At 39.9% G+C, this 19919-nt stretch overlaps 1 protein-coding gene across 4 annotated transcripts in view; it reads left to right on the forward strand.

Moving 5' to 3' along the window:
- The window catches only part of METTL9 (methyltransferase 9, His-X-His N1(pi)-histidine), a 46781-nt gene that overhangs the window by 3724 nt on the left and 23138 nt on the right, over nucleotides 1-19919 (forward strand). For all 4 annotated transcript variants that reach the window (XM_067014074.1, XM_067014075.1, XM_059037022.2 and 1 more), the window contains exons 2-3: nucleotides 9951-10141; nucleotides 14619-14828. In XM_067014074.1, the coding sequence (XP_066870175.1) occupies nucleotides 9951-10141; nucleotides 14619-14828 (401 nt within the window). The remainder of the gene's footprint in view (nucleotides 1-9950; nucleotides 10142-14618; nucleotides 14829-19919) is intronic.

A 19919-nucleotide genomic window follows, 5' to 3' on the forward strand; every position in this document is an offset into this window, starting at 1 on the left:
CTTGTAAAACCACGTTGTTTGCTACGGATTGATCAGTCATTTTTTGAGTTGTACTGTAGTGATAATGTAGTTACCAAAATGTTATATATCCGTAAGGAACATGGATAATGGTGTAAAACAATGAATAGAAATGTCGTTTTTAACAGTTGGTAGAAATAAGTTTCTGGGTAGGATAAAAAGGAGGCTTATTTCCATTGACATGGAATTATGGTAGAGTCTCTTGGCTGTAGGTGTTTATTACACTTGTGATTACCTCTACTGCAGTACACTTGATGTTTTCAGTGCTCATAAAAGAAATAGACATATTATAAAACTGAAAAACTGTTTAAGTAACTTGATTTTTATGGGGCCTAGGTAGAATTATAGCTGTAGACATAGCCTCAGAATATGTCCTAACAAGATGTCTCCGAATGTCTTCTAATTGTGTACCTTTATCAAGTTGAATCTGCCAGGTTCTAAGGAAAAGTAATACTTCATTTACTTCATTGGGCTTCTGAGATACTAAAGTATGTGTGTACATGTGTACATGTCTGTGTTCTAAACAGTTGCACCTGACAGCTTGGCAGCTAATTTCTCTGAAGTGAAGACTAATCTGGTGGTTTCTGAATATTAGGTGGACAGGGGGAGATTGACTTTTTTCCTTAGAACAATCAATCCAGACATTATTTTGAGTTGATACATTCACATTATGAAAATATTGTCCATGAATAAAGATTAAAATGAACAAAAGAAACGTGTAGAAACCACAGTGAAGTAGGAGACTGTTCTCTCTGCAACGTGGCAGAGTTGATGATTTGTTATCTGCTTTATATTCCAGGATCCTGGGTTTGCCTTATAAACTTAGTTGTTGTGAAGTAACTTAACCCTAAATGCTTTTTCTCCCTTCAAATTAATAGTTCATACTGGGTCTTCTGGTGTTCATTTGGGTATGTGGCTTCCATAGCCAGCCACATCTGGTTCTTCTGCAGTTGCATGAAAGTGGGGTTATGGATTTGATTGAGCCATACTTAGCACAAGTTTTCCTTATGGTTATTTTGATTAAGAAGTTATGGTGGTAGATTCTGTGTTTAAGAGAGACCTTGGGCAATGTTTGTTCTTTAAAAATAGCTATTTGGTTACTATAGCCTTGAGAGGCAGGCTCCTTTGAGCTAAAGCAGCTCTAAAACTATAGTCGCAGCACCATTTTAATAACTCGGTTTGGTGTGCTAGCTTCAAAACTGGGATTTATGTTTCACTTTGGGAAATCAAGAAGCAAGGGAGGGCTTCTCAGAGCAGGGATGGATATGGCTTGCATGCCAAATTGGGCTCACTGACTTTTTTGTACAGACTGTGAAGTAAGAGTAGTTTTATACTTTTAAATGGTTGCAAAAAATACATTATCTTTTGTAATGTGTGAAAATCTTCTTACATGAAATTCAAATTTCAGTATCCACAAATAAAGTTGTGTTAGAACAGAGCCACCAAATTTGTTTACCTATCATCTGTGAGAGCTTCCAGATACAATGGCACAGTTGCATGGTTGCAACTTTATGACCTGCAAGCCTAGAATATTTACTGTCTGGCCCTTTACAGAAAAAAGAGTTTCCTCCAGAGAAAATTTCCAGCTTCCTTAATCAGCAGCACATTCTTTTTTTTTTTAAGCAGCACATTGTTAATCACAGATTGCAAGGTGGGTAGTTTGACTTACTGGGAAGAAATTGAGGCAGACAGTGAGAAACTAGATATGTGACTTTTCAATATTGGCTGACCCGGAACTTACAAAGAAGATAACAACAAAAACTTTGGATCTAGTCTTTTTGAGGCATTGCACCTAGTACTTAAAGTTAATGCAACTATTAAAGAGCTAGTGAAACTCTTAAAGGACTCTCAGGCCCCACTAACTAGGTTCTTGATAATAACAGTTATCCAGCAGCTTCTCAATTGATGGAGTGAAAAAAGAATTTTTATCGAACTCCCTGGAACCAGGCCAGGACTATTTCTGCAGGTGACATACTGCAAGGTTTTTTTTAAAAGCACAGATAACATTATCTGGAGTTAATAAGGTGTAACTTAAAATTGCAAATATGTATATCTGACATTTTATTTTTTCACCTTCTTATATAAACTTGAACTGTGCTTTGCCATAAGCAGTGGTGGATTTAAGATAGAATTGAAATGATTTGGATTTTTTTCCAAATGAATAAACACTTGGACATCACAGCCAAAGATCAAAGGTTATGCTAAAGGACAGATTCTGTCTGCTGCCCCTCGCTCCCTAGTTACCTTATGGAGGTGGACCCGAGTCAGGCATGAGTTATCAGTGCTCAGAGGGGTCAGTCAGCTAGCCAGCCAGACACTGATGGATAGGTTCGTGTCCTCCTCTGATCTGCCTTTGAAAGTCTGGAGGCCTTTGCAGCCGAATACCAAAGAAATTTTGAAAAGGGTTTCTTTCCTTCCTTATAACCTGTGTTGAAACCCTAAACAAGTGTTTGCTTCAGTTTTACAGAACACGGGGATGCTCTGTTCTTCTGGATATACCAGAGGCCTTTATGTTCCCCTCTGAAGGTGCCCTAGGGGGCCCTGGTACTTTCAGTAAAAGAGTTTTTTAGACCCTCTGAAGCATTGTTAAAATCTTAGAAGTGTAAAATACAAACAGTGAGTGAGTATTTGAAATAAAGATTGCCAGTAATTTATTCATTAAATCAGAGCTGAAGCAATTTAATCTAATCTGTATAAGTTGTTTCCCTCCATGGACGTGAAGGTGCCTTGTTACTCTGCACTTTGAAATCTCGCATAAAGAGGTTGTTGGTTTAGGTTTGTGTCCTTTGTAGAAAAAGAATGAATGATTTGAATATCTCCTCCTAAGTTGTACTTATACACAAGATGTCAATGATTAAATGCCTGGACTGACATGATTGCATTGTAGAACTGAGAATGTGATTTTTGAATCCTTAGCTGTCAAGGTCAATGTCGTCAGGCTTGGTCTTACCACCTGCTGTAGTAGAAAAGATTCTGCTGGACCCTGTCAGTGGAGCCTTTCTGGTTTTTAGTGGTACTGAATATCTCAGGTCTTTGGTTACTCATTTCTTTTGAGAATGGCTGGGTGCCCAGACCTACAGTGTGGTTTTTGGGCATTCCCTTGAACTTCAGTTCTCTGACTGGCTTTTGCGGACCTTGGACAGGAAGGGAAAGAAAATCAAGTTATTGTGCTTCTATTAAGTGTCAGGTACTTTAAATATGTTATCCTCTCTAATCCTTATAACAACTCTTAGATGTGGTATATCCCCATTTTACAGACAGAAGATTGAGGCTGAGCAATGAAACTTGCCCCAGAGCACAGTTAATAGATGGCAGAGTTGGATTTTGAAACGCCGCTCTGTCTGGTTTCAAGGCCCAGGCTTTTCCCACTGTTTCATGGTGTCTCTCCTAGGAATCCTTGCTGTCTGAGAGGCTGTGAAAGTAGACTGCCTTCTTAACGGCAGACTGTCCGCATTCTAGTGGACGTCTGTGTAGACATTGAAATTATGTAGCTGAGTGCAAAAACACAAGTTGTTCTTGCAGTTTGTGAGTTAGATAAAGATGGGACAAGTGCTTGAAGTTCTGGCTTTCATCCAGTTTGTGCATGCTTAGGTCAAGTTTAACATTGAAAAAAAAAAAAAGTCTTACCTGTGGTGTCTTTCTTGTGACACCAGCCAATTCTCTGACACTAACTAGGTGTTCTACAATTCACTTCTGTTTGACACTACCCGGAGTTAATGGCCCAGAGACTTAAGGCTCCTTCCTGCAAGACTGCCCTCACTTCACATGCCAGCTACAAGTTGAGGGTCCACAGTCTACCCATGCTTCTGTCTGACTTGTTTATAAATTCTGTGGTTTCCACAACCCCCATCAGGTTAGATAACTTGCTGGAATGACTCACAGAGCTCAGGAAAACACTTTACTTCTGCTTATGGTTTATTATAGAGGATACAACTCAGGAACAGCCAGGTGGAACAGATGCATAGGGTAAGGGGTTAGGGGGTTGGAGAGGGCGGCACAGAGCCTCCCGTGCCCTGTCCAGGTAAGCCACCCTCCCAGCATATCAATGTGTTCAGCCACCTGGAAGCACCCAGAACCCTGTCTTTTAGGAGTTTTATGGAGGTTTCATTACCAAGGCATGACTGATGAAATCTTTGGCCTTTGGTGATTGAACTCCATCTCTAGCTTCCCTCCCCTCCCTGTATGTTAGTGGTGGGGCTGCAAGTTCCATCCTGCCCTCCCGGTCATCTCATGAGCGTACAAAAGGTGTTTTATTACTCCTGCGTTTCTCTAAGGTTTTTAGGAGCTCTGTGCTGGGAACTGGCGATAAAGACCAAATATTTATTTTTTATTAAAATCAGGAAGTTGGTTTTTAAAAATAACTTTCTAATTCTAATTTTACTAATGTGCTCAAGTCCTTTGTATTTTGGAAGAAAAGACTATTATATCATATCCCACGTGTTTGACTAGTTGAGGAACTCAAAAAAATAATTTCAGAAAAACTTTTAACTGTATCCCTCAGTCTGATAAGCAGATATAATTCTATAGGAAAATTGCATTTCTACTTTAAAGGAATGATTCATCAAACAAGATTATATAAAGATGAGGAGATTTCCATGGCCTTAATGAAATCTTTAAGACATGACTTAATACTTCATTATGTTGATTAGCTGATACTGTGTCCTGTCTACCTGATTTGGCTATTTATTGTTTGGCTGATTATTAGTATCTCTACAGTCTTGTTGCTAGTAGGGAGAACATTGCTATTTACTGTAACCTCTTTTATGTTTAGTTATCACATCCTATTTCACACTTGGCATCAGCAGATGACTGCATGGAATAACTCTGGCTTGATTAGACTTTGTTATTTCAAAGATTTCCTTACTTATTTCCGTTGAACAAAATTCAAGCAAACTTTACAGGAAGATGCTAGCTCATAAGATGCTTTTTCAGACTCTGTGGTCTCCAGCTGAGGAGTACAGCCCTACAGTAGGACTGGCACACAGTCTTTCCAATGTGAACCTTTAACGGGCATGATACTTTGTTCTTGCCTGTGCACATTTGTCTCTGTAGTCTTTGAGGAGCACACGTTCAAAGAACCCACCTGCTTGAACATGTGCAGAAGCCTACAGACAGGCCACTTAGTGAGAGCTCATTACAGCTTTTCGTTTATGCTGGGTTGTCTGGAGAGAGGTAACTCCAGGGGGACTGCCACATGGTTGCATGGGCTCCTGCGCTGACTTTCTGTCAACATCTTAAGGGCAAGGTGACTACGTATTTAAGGCCTGAAGGTCCTGGCCAAGATCACGATGACATTACTTGTTCCTCTGGGTTTCTGATTTTTTTCCCTCCTCTGGAATGTAAGTTCCTGGAGGCGAGTGAGTCCATCTTTAATTTTCCCTAGACCACTTTTGAGCTGGGATGGTTAGGAAATGCTAATGAAATTTTCTGGGTAAGCCCATTTAGGGGTTCTTAAGCAGTGGTGATTTTGTACCTTCAGGGACACTTGGCAATGTCTAGGACATTTTGGGTTGTCATGACTGGAGGGTGCTACTGGCATCTAAAGGGTACTGGCTAAGGATGCTGCTATACATCCTACAGTGCACGAGGCAGCCCCGATAGCAAGGATTGTCCAGCTCCAAATGTCAATAGTGCTGAGGTTGAGAAACCCTGGCCTAGTGTAATTTAGTTGCTATCTAGATTAGATTATCTTTAGACACATTTAGTCAGTCTAACTGGGCAGAATAGTTCTGCTTTCTCAGACAGATACACTGGGTAGACTGAAGCAAAGAGAAGCTTCTTTGAAAGAAATTCATTAAAAAACCACATGCACCTAGAACAGGAGCTTGAATCAGCTGGGAGTGCTCAGAAACCCCAGGCTTCCTATTTATTCGGGAGCTATAAGGTGGGAAATGAAATGTGAAGTGCTTTGCCAGGTGCCTGGTACAAGGTAGGCACTCAGTGTGTTCCTTCATTGCTTGCTCTGCTAATGCAGTTTTGTGGTGTGTGGGTAGCTTAACCACTATTTACAGAATTGAGTTTTTAAGCAAGGCCTTGCAAAAACCTTGAAGTTTTAGAAATTGATGAAACCCAGTGACACCTGTCTCCATGGTTATCCTTGTGTTGTCTCCAGGATTTTACTAGAAACTCTAAATTTTATCTGTTAGACGACCTGTGATTTTTAACAATAATTGTTAAACAGATGAACATTTATTGTTCATCTGTATCTGTGCCAGTCACTGAAGTCAGTCATTGTCCCTGACCTTTTATGGAGCTTTCTGTCTACCTGGGAAGATAGACACTGGACATGCAATTATATACAGGTATTCAGTTCAGTGGTTATAAATGTTACTGAGGAGACTTGGGAGATGTGAGGGAGTACTAGAACAGGGGATCGATCCATCCTAGTCTGGAAGTTCAAGGTAAACTTACTTGAAGAAATATTTAGGCTTAGGTCAGTTGGGGTGGTGGGAAATGTAGGAGACAGCAAATACCATGCGAAACAGCCTTGGGAAAGGAGCCTTCCAGAAAAAGAAAGAAGGGTACAGTCTTGTGACATAGTGAGTGGCTGGGTGTTATGGATTGGTAGGGAGTGTCGTGAGGTGAGGCTGTGGACACAGAATGGACAAATCCTGTAGGGCCTTGTAAGCCATATTAAGTATTTTGTTATTAAGTTTTTTTTTTTTTTTTTTTGCTGTACACGGGCCTCTCACCGCTGTGGGCTCTCCCGCTGCAGAGCACAGGCTCCGGACGCGCAGGCCCAGCGGCCATGGCCCACGGGCCCAGCCGCTCTGCGGCACGTGGGATCCTCCCGGACCGGGGCACGAACCCGTGTCCCCTGCATCATCAGGCGGACCCCCAACCACTGTGCCACCAGGGAAGCCCCATATTAAGTATTTTGGGTATTATCTTAAGACTTCTCTGAAGCAGGGTATTGACATGATTAGATTTGCATTTGAAATTTGCTTTTTTTTTTTTTTTTTTTTTTTTTTGCGGTACGCGGGCCTCTCACTGTTGTGGCCTTTCCCGTTGCGGAGCACAGGCTCCGGACGCACAGGCTCAGTGGCCACGGCTCATGGGCCCAGCCGTTCCACGGCACGTGGGATCCTCCGGGACCCGGGTACGAACCATCCCCATTCTCTAATTTTAGAACATTTCATCACTCGATAAAGAAACCCCATATTCATTAGCAGACATTCCCCATTGCCTCCTCTCTCCAAACCCTTGGTAACCGTGATCTCCTTTCTACTTTCTGTCACTGGACCTGCCTATTCTGGACAATTCGTGTAAATGAAATCATGTAATTTGTGGTCTTTTGTGACTGGCTTATTTCACTTAGCATAATATTCATAGTTCATGTTGTCTCATGAATCAGTACCTCATTCCTTTTTATGGCTGAAATAATATTCTGTTGTATGGATCAATTACATGTTGTTTGTCCATTCATCAGTTGATGGACATTGGGGTTGTTTCCACTTTTTGGTAGTTATGAATAATGCAGCTATGGAGTTGACATTAGTATCATACAAATGGTCAGGAGGAACATGGAATTCAACCTTCATCTTTTTTTTTTTTTTTTTATTGCTGTACGCGGGCCTCTCACTGTTGTGGCCTCTCCCGCTGCGGAGCACAGGCTCCGGACGCGCAGGCTCAGCGGCCGTGGTTCACCGGCCCAGCCGCTCCGCGGCATGTGGGATCCTCCCGGACCGGGGCACGAACCTGTGTCTCCTGCATCGGCAGGCAGTCACTCTCAACCACTGCGCCACCAGGGAAGCCCCAACCTTCATCTTTAAAGAGAAGGACATTACTCCTTTTTATTCTGTAGCACATTCTTTTCAGTAAGCATTTTCTTTTCTGAAAGATTTGTATGGCAGTAAAGGTTCAACCACATGTGTTAATGTGTTAATATTGATGAATTGAGAGAAATGCTATTAAAACTTGAGTTTTGGGGGGCACTTGAAAGCATTATTTGCAGTTAATGGTGCCAATTCTTGCTTAGTTCTGGAAGTCAGAGTCTGTTATTGTTCTGGTTGTCCATTTACAAGTGGATGCCAAAGAATTCTTAGCTCCTCTGTCCCACTTGAATGACTTCTTGTACATTAATAGAATGTACCTGATTGCCTGTTACCAAGGTGATGGCTTTCATCTTGATTAGTCATTTCAGAGAATTAAGAGAAAATAAAAGTTAGAATGTCCTCAGTATTACAGAGTTCAGAATGTGAACCAGAAGGTCAGGCATATTAAAAAAAAATGGTTTATGACCTGCACTGGGGCATAACTTCAGACACAATGAGTATTAAGAATTAGTTAATGATTAAGCATGAACATTTTCACACCAAGGAAAAACGTGTAGGCAGTGAATGTAAGAAGCTTCATAGCTTGTCATGTAGAGTGAGAAAAATAAAAATAGTATCAAGCTGAAGCAGTTTTGGTAAAAGTGTTTAATGGTAAATTAACACAAATCAGTCAACAATTCGAACGATTTGGTTTATCAAGTCAGGGCACAGAGTTTGTAAAAAGATTAGTTAATCTTTGAAATCTTAATGTGCCTGTCTGTTTCTTTGTATTGGTTTATAACTGGTTCCTTTCAATGTTAGTGTTGGGAATATTACCCAAGATTTCATTCAATATTTAGCACGCTTAGGATGACTGTAAACTTGGTCCATCAATTGTGCAGGCATTTACGGGACACCTACTGCTGATGAATGGTTGCATTTGTCAGGGGGAAGCAGGTTACTTTTGGCTACTCATTGAGAGAAATTGATTGTTTCTTAGTGGATAACGGATTAGTAGTAACTGGTCTACTCTGCAGTTTCATCATGGTACTTAATGGACTTTTATTTATCAGGCCATGTCAGAGGACTTTATCTCATTGCTATTATTATTACAGTAGTCTCATGTGTTTGGTCCTATATTGAGGATTGGCCTGCATTAACTTGCTTAATCCTCTAAATAACCTACCAGGATAGATAGAAACCAGTGCCATCTCTAGTCTACAGATGAATTTACAGAGGCTCAGAGATTAAGTGACTTGTGTGAGCTCATACACAGGAATGGCTGAGCCAGGACTTGATGATGGGCTCACTGTAAAGCTGCTGCGCCCTACAGGCTGCTTACCCCCTTCTCTGGTATACTAACTCTAAATGAAAATGGGACGCAGTTATTACGGAAGATTACATTTCATCCACAGTTGAGGTTCTTGAATTTTGTTCTAAAAGTGTGTTCTGGTTAGAGCCTACTCCTAGAAATCTGGTTGTTAGCATGTTATTACTTTCTCTTCTCATTGGTTGCATGTGACCTTAAGTAACTTCTTAATCTTTCTCAAGCATACTTGGCTCCTATCTATTAGAATGTTATATGACCTGGTAAAGCGCACATCAGTGTTTCTAAAGGTCCCTATTTAGCCCACAAGAAGAAGCGCAGCTTAATCTGGTCACTGGAATATTAAATTCTGCTGCTTACTCTGCTTACTTGATTTGTCTGGTGGTTTCGAGTTAAATCATTGCATTGAGTGACTGTTTTCTTATCTAAAAACAAGGTTAATGTTGGTAGTTATTGCCTTATGTTGAATCTCAGTGAAGGAGAGGCCAACAGTTTTCCTAATCTTGGGGTACAGGGGGGTATAGTGACAGAAGTTTTGGGCCAGGTGTCAGAGCACTTGGACGGTGGCCTGGCTCTGTCACTTACTGAGCTGCATGACTCAGAAGCCTCTTCACCCTTCCCCCACTCTCTCTACGTACCCTGAAGGGAATGAGAATTAAACCAGAAATTATGTATGAGGAAATACTTTATACCTTATAGGTCATATAAGAGATGATGATTATTCTTAAAGTGCCATGAGATTATAACATTTGGAAATCTTAGATTTAATTTAGTCTTCTAGTTTTTGTTTTTGGACTTCTTAGATGACGCTTCAGTTGTATGTTTTCATTTTTTTTCTTCTTTCTTTTTAGTGGTATGCGTGCAACAGAGAGAAATTATGCGAATCACTCCAGGCTGTCTTTGTTCAGAGTTACCTTGATCAAGGAACACAGATCTTCTTAAACAACAGCATTGAGAAATCGGGCTGGCTATTTATCCAATTATATCACTCTTTTGTGTCATCTGTTTTTAGCCTGTTTATGTCTAGAACATCTATCAATGGGTAAGTGAATCTTGGATACTTTTTTCTTTATCCTTAGGTCTAAAAAAAGAAAAGGAAAAAGAAAAGTTACCTTGTTGAGATGTTGACCACCTCTACAGCTGCAACACTTCTGGTCAGAATCCTTGGCCCAGTGTCTCAGCCTCTGCAATTATGCTTTTAAAATTCACTGTAACTTGATAAACAGCCTCATTGGTCTGCATTTCTGTGATGGGAATCACAGTGCTTCCCACTTTGATGTGCACAGGAATCACCTGGGTATCTGGTTAAAATGCAGAGTCTGAGTCAGTAGGTCTCGGGTGGGACCAGAGATTCTGCATTTTTAACATGTTCCAGGTGAGAGGAGCAAGATGGTTGGAACCAGGCCCTTAACATAGGCTGAAAAGTAAGATCTTTGCCTTAAGCACACTTCCCAGGAGCAAGTTTTTTGGGAAGGATCTAATTCAGCCCAGCAGTGGATGGTGGCTTGTTCGAGTGAAGGGTTCTCCATCTGTTTTTTATTTCTTTATTTTAAAAAATGTTTATTTATTTATTTGGTTGTGCTGGGTCTTAGTTGCGGCAGGCGGGCTCCTTAGTCGTGGCACATGGGCTTCTTAGTTGTAGCATGTGGGCTCTTAGTTGCGGCATGCATGTGGAATCTAGTTCCTTGACCAGGGATCGAACCTAGGCCCCCTGCATTGCGAGGTTGGAGTTTTAACTATTGCGCCATCAGGGAAGTCCCTCCATCTAATCTTACATAATGTTTAGACTCACCAAAATTTTGTAAACATTGTGGAATTCTCTATACCTAGAGTGGTTCTCTCATATAAGTCCATGGAAAAAGCTTTAGGAATATTTTTATCCTTTCTTGGCCAAATTTTCAGACACCGCAAAGCCTAAGAATCTAGAACTCCAAAGAGAAAAGCAGCAGGGCTCAGTGCTTGAAAAGCCTGTTGGACCACTTGAAGCCACTGGCTGTGCCCACTTTTTCTTCCCTTGAGGTTTGGAGCCAGCTTCTACTGAATGTCTGGATCCCCAGTCTATCATCTGGTCCTTAAATATGTTTTCAGGAACCGTGAGCCGTTTCTCGAGATTTCTTACTTGATTTTCTTCATTGTTTATATGAAATTGCCTTAAATTTGCTTTAGCAAACAGTTGTTATTTTTGTATTGGTAGTTGAGTTTAAACAACTTGGTCTGACATTTTGTTTTTAAAATTCAGGGCATTGAATTTCTGTTCTGTACCATTTATTTTTTCGTTGGGAAAGCAGGCAAGTCACCGCAGCAGTGATTTTTAACCTTTTGGGGGCCCTGTACCTCTTTGAAAGTGATACAAAGCAGAAATTCTCTCTTCAGATAGTCCTTATATTCAGCATTTTGCATATAATTTAGGGAGATTTCAAACTCTAAACCACTTCCCCCTACCTTTACACTGTTTGCCCCTGGCTAAAATTCTCTGCTCTGGGATGTCACAATTTGGTCAAAGGGGCAATAAGATTAATAAATCAGTTTTGGCTTATCTTATCCACAGCTCTTCTGCTTTTCTTTTTTAAGTAACCCTCATACCCACCCCTCCATCCCCCCTTGGCACCCCTCTCCCCCAACAAAGCAAAAACATCTCTTGCCCTGTGTCCTATTCTCAGCTGGAAGCTTAACTTTGAGCCCATTGGGAATTTCCATCTATGGCAATGGAAGCTTATTACCACCAGTGGCTGTCTCTTATAGAAATAATTACTATGGTAACCTTTCTTTTAAAAAAATATTTATTTATTTAATTTATTTATTTCATTTATTTTGTGGTTTTTTTTTGGCTGCGTTGGGTCTTAGTTGCGGCATGTGGGATCTTTGTTGCGGAATGCGAGATCTTTTCCATGCGGCGCGTGGGCTCTTTGTTGAGGCTTGTGGGCTTCTCTAGTTATGGCATGCGAGTTTTCTTTCTCTGGTCGTGGCACGTAGGCTCCAGAGGCCGTGGGCACTGTAGTTTGTGGCACCCAGGCTCTCTCGTTAAGGTGTGCGAGTCCAGTAGTTGTGGCTTGTGGGCTTTGTTGCCCTGCGGCATGCGGGATCTTAGTTCCCCGACCAAGGATCAAGCCGTGTCCCCTGCATTGGAAGGCAGATTCTTTACCACTGGACCACCGGGGAAGTCCCTATGGTAACCTTCTTGAATTAAAAAGATAAGGTACTTATCGGACGTCCTTTATTGGGAAGGGAAAGACCAAGTAAGGAGAGACTTGATAGCTGTTTTCAGAGTTTATTTTATAAGGAAGATATTTGTAAGGAGGTAAATCTCCTCTGTAGACTCTAAATCTAGAGAGAACTTAGGCCAGAGAACGTAGGATGGTTTACACACACACACACACACACGCACACACACCAAAAAAACACATCGACATCACTAACTTTGGGAGTTAAAGACAAATTAGAGAGCCATACCTCTCCGTGGTATGTGTTTGCTGGAAACCTTGTATTGAGCAAAGTCAGTGTCTTGGTATTTTAAGTGGGATAATTCTTCATTGTGTGGGACTGTCCCACACATTGCAGGAAGTCTGACTTCTCTGACCTTGCCCTCTAAGTGACAGTAGCACCCTCAAGTAATTGTGACCACCCAAAACTCTTCCCACCTACTCCCAGGGCTCCCTAGAGGCCAAAATTCATCTGGGCTCGATGAGTTTAGATTTTCTTTTTTCTTTTGGCAGTTTAAATCTTTTTGTGTAGCCTCTGTTGCTCATGATCTTTGGAAATAGGACAATGCTTCTCTCTCTGCTGCCTTTCAACCTGAGCTCTAACCTCAGATGACCTCTAGCTCTAGAATTTTATGATTATCATGTCAAGGGTCCTTAGATTCCAAAGTGATGACTAGGGAAGCATGTTATTTTAAAATTGGGAAAGTTTAAGCCATGTAACTATTTTGCAACTTACTTTTGGTCCTATGGCAAGTTAGCACCAGCATTTGAAACATGTGCCCCCAAGCCTGTGACCTCTCTTAGCTCTTGTTGTTCTGACTCTGGCTCCCGTGTAAAATTTTGTATAACTGTTTCAGTAAGTTCAGCTCCTTTTCTCAGATTTCTTTTTCAGCCTGTTTTCCCACTAGAAGATAGGAACAATTGAGGATTAAAAACAACTTGTCCTTTAGGACATGTTTTCTCTGGGAGCTAGTTGTATTGGGTGAAAGTCTCTGAGGGTACCCCCCCCCCCATTTTTTAGCATTTCTGTAGGGCAGAGATTTACTGCAAATATATTGTTAGATTTGGTTGACCTCTTCTAAGAGAAAGGGGAGGAGGAGTTTGTTATATGAGCTCCATAATTTTAATTTTTTCCTGAAACTGGTCTTACCAGGAACACCCAGTTGCACACGTCCTTCCAGTCACTGTGTAACAAACATATTGCACTTTAGGATTATTTCCAGAAAGCAGCAGTATGGTACAGATTTCCCTGCCATTTCCTAGACCAGTGGTTTTCAGACTTTTCCAGGGTCTGAAGAGGAAGCGCCTCAGGAGCTGCTTCAGGCTGCAGAGAAAGGCCTAGAAGTGGGCTGGCAGCAGCGCTGAGGCTCTCAACCTCATTTCAGCAGCAGTTCTCCTGTTACATTTTACACTGTCCATGAGTAATGTCTGCTTCATTTAAAGAAAGGGTTCTGCTGCTTAAAGGAAGTTTGAGAATCCCTGCCCTAGACAGACTGGGATTTGAGAGCTAGAAAGCAAGTTCTAAATAGGGAGTGCATTTTATTTCCCAAGATGATGCTTGCTCAAGACTTGGTTTGATCTGTAGCTGCTTTTATGAGAGCTCTCTTTGATCTCCATTTTAACTCCTCTTTTTTCAAAGGCATTACTATGTTTTAGATGTTTTTTAGGATTTTTAGAAATAATAGGACCCAGCCAATTGTATAACATACAAACTGACACAGTATGAATCTACTTTTAAAATGCAAATTAACTGATATCACAAGGACCACTCTTCCTCTTTTCTCTAGTGTCTCTTAAAAATCTAATATCTAGAGCTATTTTTTATACTCATTGTTCAGTTTCATATTCTAAATGGCTTTTTTCCCGTATTTGCTTTTTCTGCTTAGTGTCATTGGCTAGTATTGTGGTCTGATCCTTTTGCCCTGTCAATTTTTTAAACCGATATACATGTTTTCTATTACTGCTTCCATCTTTCCTTCCTATTTTGACTTAAATTCTTCACATTCATCTTTTAATTTCTTATATATTTCTTCTTTCCTTCCCACCTTTTATTCCTCTCCTTTCCCCACTCTTTTTGGTGTATTGTTTGCAGCCTCAAAGGCAGACAATGATATCTAGAGGTGTTTTCTTATTTTATTAACTTTGCTTTTTAATCATAAATCATATAAAATATATGTATTTTAATCGTATAATTTTATAAAATAAACATTTTGTAAGTTCAGAAGGCTGTTGGTGTTGAGTCACTACTTTGTGTGGATGTTGGGTGGAGGTGCTTACTTTGTATAGAGTCATCCATTTTTGTCCTTTTTTCTTTTCCAGGTTGCTAGGAAGAGGCTCAATGTTTGTCTTTTCACCAGATCAATTTCAGAGATTGCTTAAAATTAATCCAGACTGGAAAACGCATAGACTTCTTGATTTAGGTGCTGGAGATGGAGAAGTCACAAAAATAATGAGCCCTCATTTTGAAGAAATTTATGCCACGGAGCTGTCTGAAACTATGATATGGCAGCTTCAGAAGAAGAAATACAGGTATAATTTTTAGACATGGTTTAGAGTATATTTCTTGGTTTTAGATGTATTTCTTCTTGAGATTATATTATTTAAAGAATATAAATCAGAAACAATTTCCATAATGAGGAATTAAAAAAAAAACCTTTCCATATTATAGTCAACCCTTGAACAATGCAGGGGTTAATTCACGTATAAGTATAGTCAGCCCTCTGTGTCTGCAGTTCCTGCACATCTGTGGATTTAACCAACCATGGACTGTGTAGTATTGTAGTATTTACCTTTGAAAAATATGGGCAGTGTATAAGTGGACCCAGGCAGTTCAGACCTGCATTGTTCAAGGGTCAACTGTACAAGTAAGTGGAAACTGAGAGAGAAATAATCTTTCCTTGGCAGTATTATTCTGAACTAGAGGCTTTGGCACTGTAAGAAGGAAAAGGGTGGGTGAGAGACAGCTTGGAGAACAGAGATCAGATGTAGGGACTTGTTCCCTAATTTGAATCTGGCATTCTTAAATCTTGTTTTTTGTTTGTTTGTTTGTTTTAATTAAAAAAAACTTTAAAAAAATTGTGGTAAAAATATGTAACATAAAATTTACCACTGTAACCGTTCTTAGGTGTACAGTTCAGTAGTATTAAGTATATTTGCATTGTGGTGTAACCATCATCACCGTTCATCTCCGGAACCTTTTTATCTTTCCCAACTAAAACTTTGTACCCATTAAACACTGATTCCCCAGTCCTCTGTCCCCCTGGCAGCCGCCATTCCACTTGCTGTCTTTGTGAATTTGACTATTCTAGGAACCTCGAATAAGAGGAATTGTACAATATTTGTCCTTTTGTGATGGACTTATTTCATTTAGCATAATGTCTTTAAGGTTCATCCACGTGGTAGCATGTGTCAAAATCTCCTTTCTTTTTAAGGCTGAGTAATGTTCCATTGTATGTATATGCCACATTTTGTTTATCCATTCATTTGTCGATGGACACTTGGGTTGCTTCTACCTTTTAGCTATTGTGAATAATGCTGCTATGAACATGGGTGTACAGATATCTGTTTGAGTCACTGCTTTCCCTTCTTTGGGGTATATACCCGGAAGTGGAATTGCTGGATCAAATGGTAAGTCTGTGTTTAATTTTTTGATGCATTACCATACCTTTTCCACAGCAGCTGCACCATTTTACATCCCATTTGCAATGCACAAGTGTTCCAGTTTCTCTACATCTTCGCCAATACTGTTGTTTTCTGTTTTTTTGATAATATCCATCCAAATGGATGTGAAGTGTCAAATCTTGGTTTTTAGACCATCTGCTGCTTGAGAGACTTATGAAGAAGGTTATTCTTTATTCAGTATGGATTCTATTGAATGGGAGAAGATGGTGCTGAGTATAGAATGGGGGAGGTGGAGGTAGAACCTGCTTCCTTCTCTGATATTTTTGAAGCTGGGCTTAGGCTTGGAAAGAAAGGAGAGAATTATGTACTCCCTCACTTTCCTACCCACCTAAGTTCCTAAGTAGGAGACTATCTTAGGAACAGACTAACCCTAGAGACAGAGCATTAGCATAGCTCTTGGAGCAGGATTAGATTTAAACTTTGGCAAAACATGGACATTTTTAGTCTGGGGAAGAGAAGACCAAATAGGAAGGAGGGGAAGGAAAGATTACTGTAAATGGGTATTTAAAGGGATTTATGTGGAAGGAGGCCCACCTACCCTGGGCCATGGCCTTGCTTGTTTGCCTGACATTCAAACCCTTCTAAGACTAAGTGCCCAAAAGGAATTTTCAGTGAGACTTCAGATGTTTGAATTAGTGATTCAATATATGTAGAGTTTACATGTTATGTTACCTGATAAACTTGTACACCATATAAAAAACACTTAGTTATTGGGAATTCCCTGGCAGTCCAGTGCTTAGGAATTGACACTTTCACTGCTGTGGCCCAGGTTCAGTCCCTGGTCGGGGAACTAAGATTCTGGAAGCTGTGTGGAGCGGCCAAAACAAAACAAAACAACTTATTTCTTTTTCCCTAATAAATATTTCATACGCCAAAATCTGTTTGCAGTTTGACCTAGATAGAGAATTTATACTGGTTGACACTCCCTTCATAATATTATTAGTATGAAATAGAAACATATTCACAAAAGTGGCAACTTTTGGTACAGTTTGACATTTTAACGGGCAAGTGATATCTTACTAAGTTTAGGGTTCGCCTAATCCATGATGGCAGGGCAGACTTTTAGCTTCCATGGTTATTTTTTGCTTCTTTTTGGGAGGTAGCTGTTTTTTGTTTCTCTTTAATATCTGGGTTCATGAAAAACTGGCTTTTTAATAAAGGTTCTGGATGTCATTTTTGAAATAAACCCATAAAACAGAAAATGGCCAGGTTTTCCCTCTGTTTTGCCAAGATATTATTGTTTATGCCAGAAAACCTGATTGTAAAATTTAAGGATGTGGCTTTGATTTTTAAAACAAAACAATAAATTTTCTCTACATTGCTGGTATTTTGTTTTTTATTTAGGATTTATCAAAATACTGATTGCTTTGTTACTTCTCTAAGGAAAATGTATTTTAAATCCTCCAGAAGGTAAACTATTACGTAACTCACTTCCTTGAAAATAATAACCCCCTGAACGGACGCCTTTCTTCTAGGATTAGAAATGCTGTTTTGGAAGAGCCATAGACATTTAGGAAGGGATTACACAATTACTTTTTGATTGTGTGTACTAATGAACAATTCCACAATTCAAATGACAATAAATAAAAACTTGTTTGGCAGGAAGAAAATTTTGGCAGCATGGTTACCTTCCTCAGTCCGCTTTACCAAAAGTTAACGTGAAAATTGGTTGACATGATCTGAACGGTGGTTTGTAGATGGTGGAGGAAACAAGTGTGTGGCAAGATGTGGACTGGTAATGTGGACGGGTTTGGAATTAAGTCCGCAGTTCACGTGTGGGTAGTTCAGAAGGAGTTGTGTATACATTTTTGACACCAAAGAACAAAGATCTTTAATGTAAATTTGAAAGATGCTTGACTTTAATCCATTATCTATAGGATAGGGATCTTTCTTGAAAGGAAAAGAAAATATTGTGGTTAATTCTGTTTCTCGTGTTCATATCCTCTTTATTTTCTTTTTTTAACAAAAAGATACTGGAGACTGAAGGGATGGCCATTCACTCTCAACCCACCACCCTGGAAGCATTTATTCAAGGACTGATTGTTAGGTTCTTTCTCACCTTATATGGAAAGAGCAGGTTCATTGACCTGAATAACATACTAGGAGAATTTCCAAGCTGTAATTTCTACTCTGCTAGAGATTTACAGTGTGACTTTGGACAAGTCACTTCTTTCATTTTTCTCATAAGAAGAGGAAAATTCTAACAACTTGTTAGGATTCCTGGGCTAATATGCAGTTTGAGTGGGGCTGATAAATTTGTCTTCATCAGTGGAACTGAGTTTACAAGAAGAAATCACAAAACAGAAGTAAAGATGAAGTTGGACCTCTATAGGTATAGTTTTAACTGTCCCGGTATTAAGGCTATAATTTTCTGTTATGAGCATGTGCTTCTGTCTTTCAAAATTACCAACATGGAAACTACCTGTCCTCAAATAATTCTGAGATGGAATTAGTGAGATTATTCTAGATTTAAAAAAAAATAAATTTATTTATTATTTATTTTTGGCTGCATTGGGTCTTCGCTGATGCGCGCTGCCCTCTCCAGTTGTGGCGAGCAGAGGCCCCTCCTCGTTGTGGTGCGCTGGCCTCTCATTGCAGTGGTTTCTCCCATTGCGGAGCATGAGCTCTAGGTGCTCGGGCTTCAGTAGTTGTGCCTCGCCGGCTCCAGAGCGCAGGCCCAGCAGCCGTGACGCACGGGGCCCAGTTTGTCTGTGGCACGTGGGATCTTCCCAGACCAGGGCTCAAACCCACGTCCGCTGCATTGGCAGGTGGATTCTTAACCACTGCACCACAAGGGAAGCCCAGATTATTCTAGATTAAAACATGCTGATGATGTTGGGTTCTGCTTCGTTTTAGATCAGGCCTAAATTTTTTTTTTTTTTTTGGTTTTTTAAATCAAATATATAATTTGTCTTTTGCAAGTTTATGAATTTAAATTGGCTGTTTGGCTAAGGTATTAATATATAAATAGTCTTTCTTTTTAATTGTTCATTTCCGCTTTTAAAATGGGAATTGATGACATTTTTACCCTGAAAGTAGTCTTCTCTCTAGTTTAAATGAGCTAAATACAGCCCCTAAAATCATCATTGTGGTCACAGTTTCAGTACAACAAAGTGATTTTGGAGCTCTAATGCCCTAATTTCAAGCAACAAAGAAATCTGCCTAGCTCCTTGAAGTTTGTCAATCTTGTTTTGGAGGAGGCTTTAGTTTTTTTTTTTAAAAAAATCTAGATTGAAAAGAAGATGCACCTGAGTAGTTAGTGTTTCTCTTTATTCTGCTATACAAAAATGCTCTAAAATGTCATTATACTATGAGTTTTCCTAAACAGTCCTCATTATGCTTCTAGAATTTTCTAAGATCTATCTGCTGAGCGTGATCAAAGACTTGTTTACCAAAGGTCCTTTTTCCTGTTTCCTTTTCCTCTTGTCTCTATCATAACATGCCTCACCTACCACATTCTGATTGGTATAACCAAGCAGGAGTGAGTAATTTATAGAATTGCCTTAATGGTGTGGCTAACAAAGCCTCTTGATATAAGGACTCCTCCTCTCTGTGAGTAAAACATTGTAAAGGACTAGAAATGTTCTCAGGGGGAGAGAAGACAGGGAGGAGAGAGAGGGAGGGAGAGACTGACTGTGTGTTCATGAGATAGTGAGGGCTGAGAGTGGTGTGTTAACTGTGTTCTTCACTTGCTGTTTTAATAGGATGTCCTGTGCTTTATCTTTTTCTATATAGTTATTTAGATATGAAGATTCTAGAGTATGAAATAGTATCTCTCTCCTGGGAATGGAGATGTGCTCAAAAGATGTAAATGGAAATTATCTTATACCACTCCTAGCCATTCTTAAAAATAGGAGGGACCCTAGGAATAGAAAACATGAATATATGATGTATTCTACAATTACATTCCAGTGAATGTAAAAGTAGGATTCTTTGTTC

Source organism: Kogia breviceps, chromosome 14 (assembly GCF_026419965.1).
Source record: "Kogia breviceps isolate mKogBre1 chromosome 14, mKogBre1 haplotype 1, whole genome shotgun sequence".
In the NCBI taxonomy this organism is placed as follows: Eukaryota; Metazoa; Chordata; class Mammalia; order Artiodactyla; family Physeteridae; genus Kogia; species Kogia breviceps.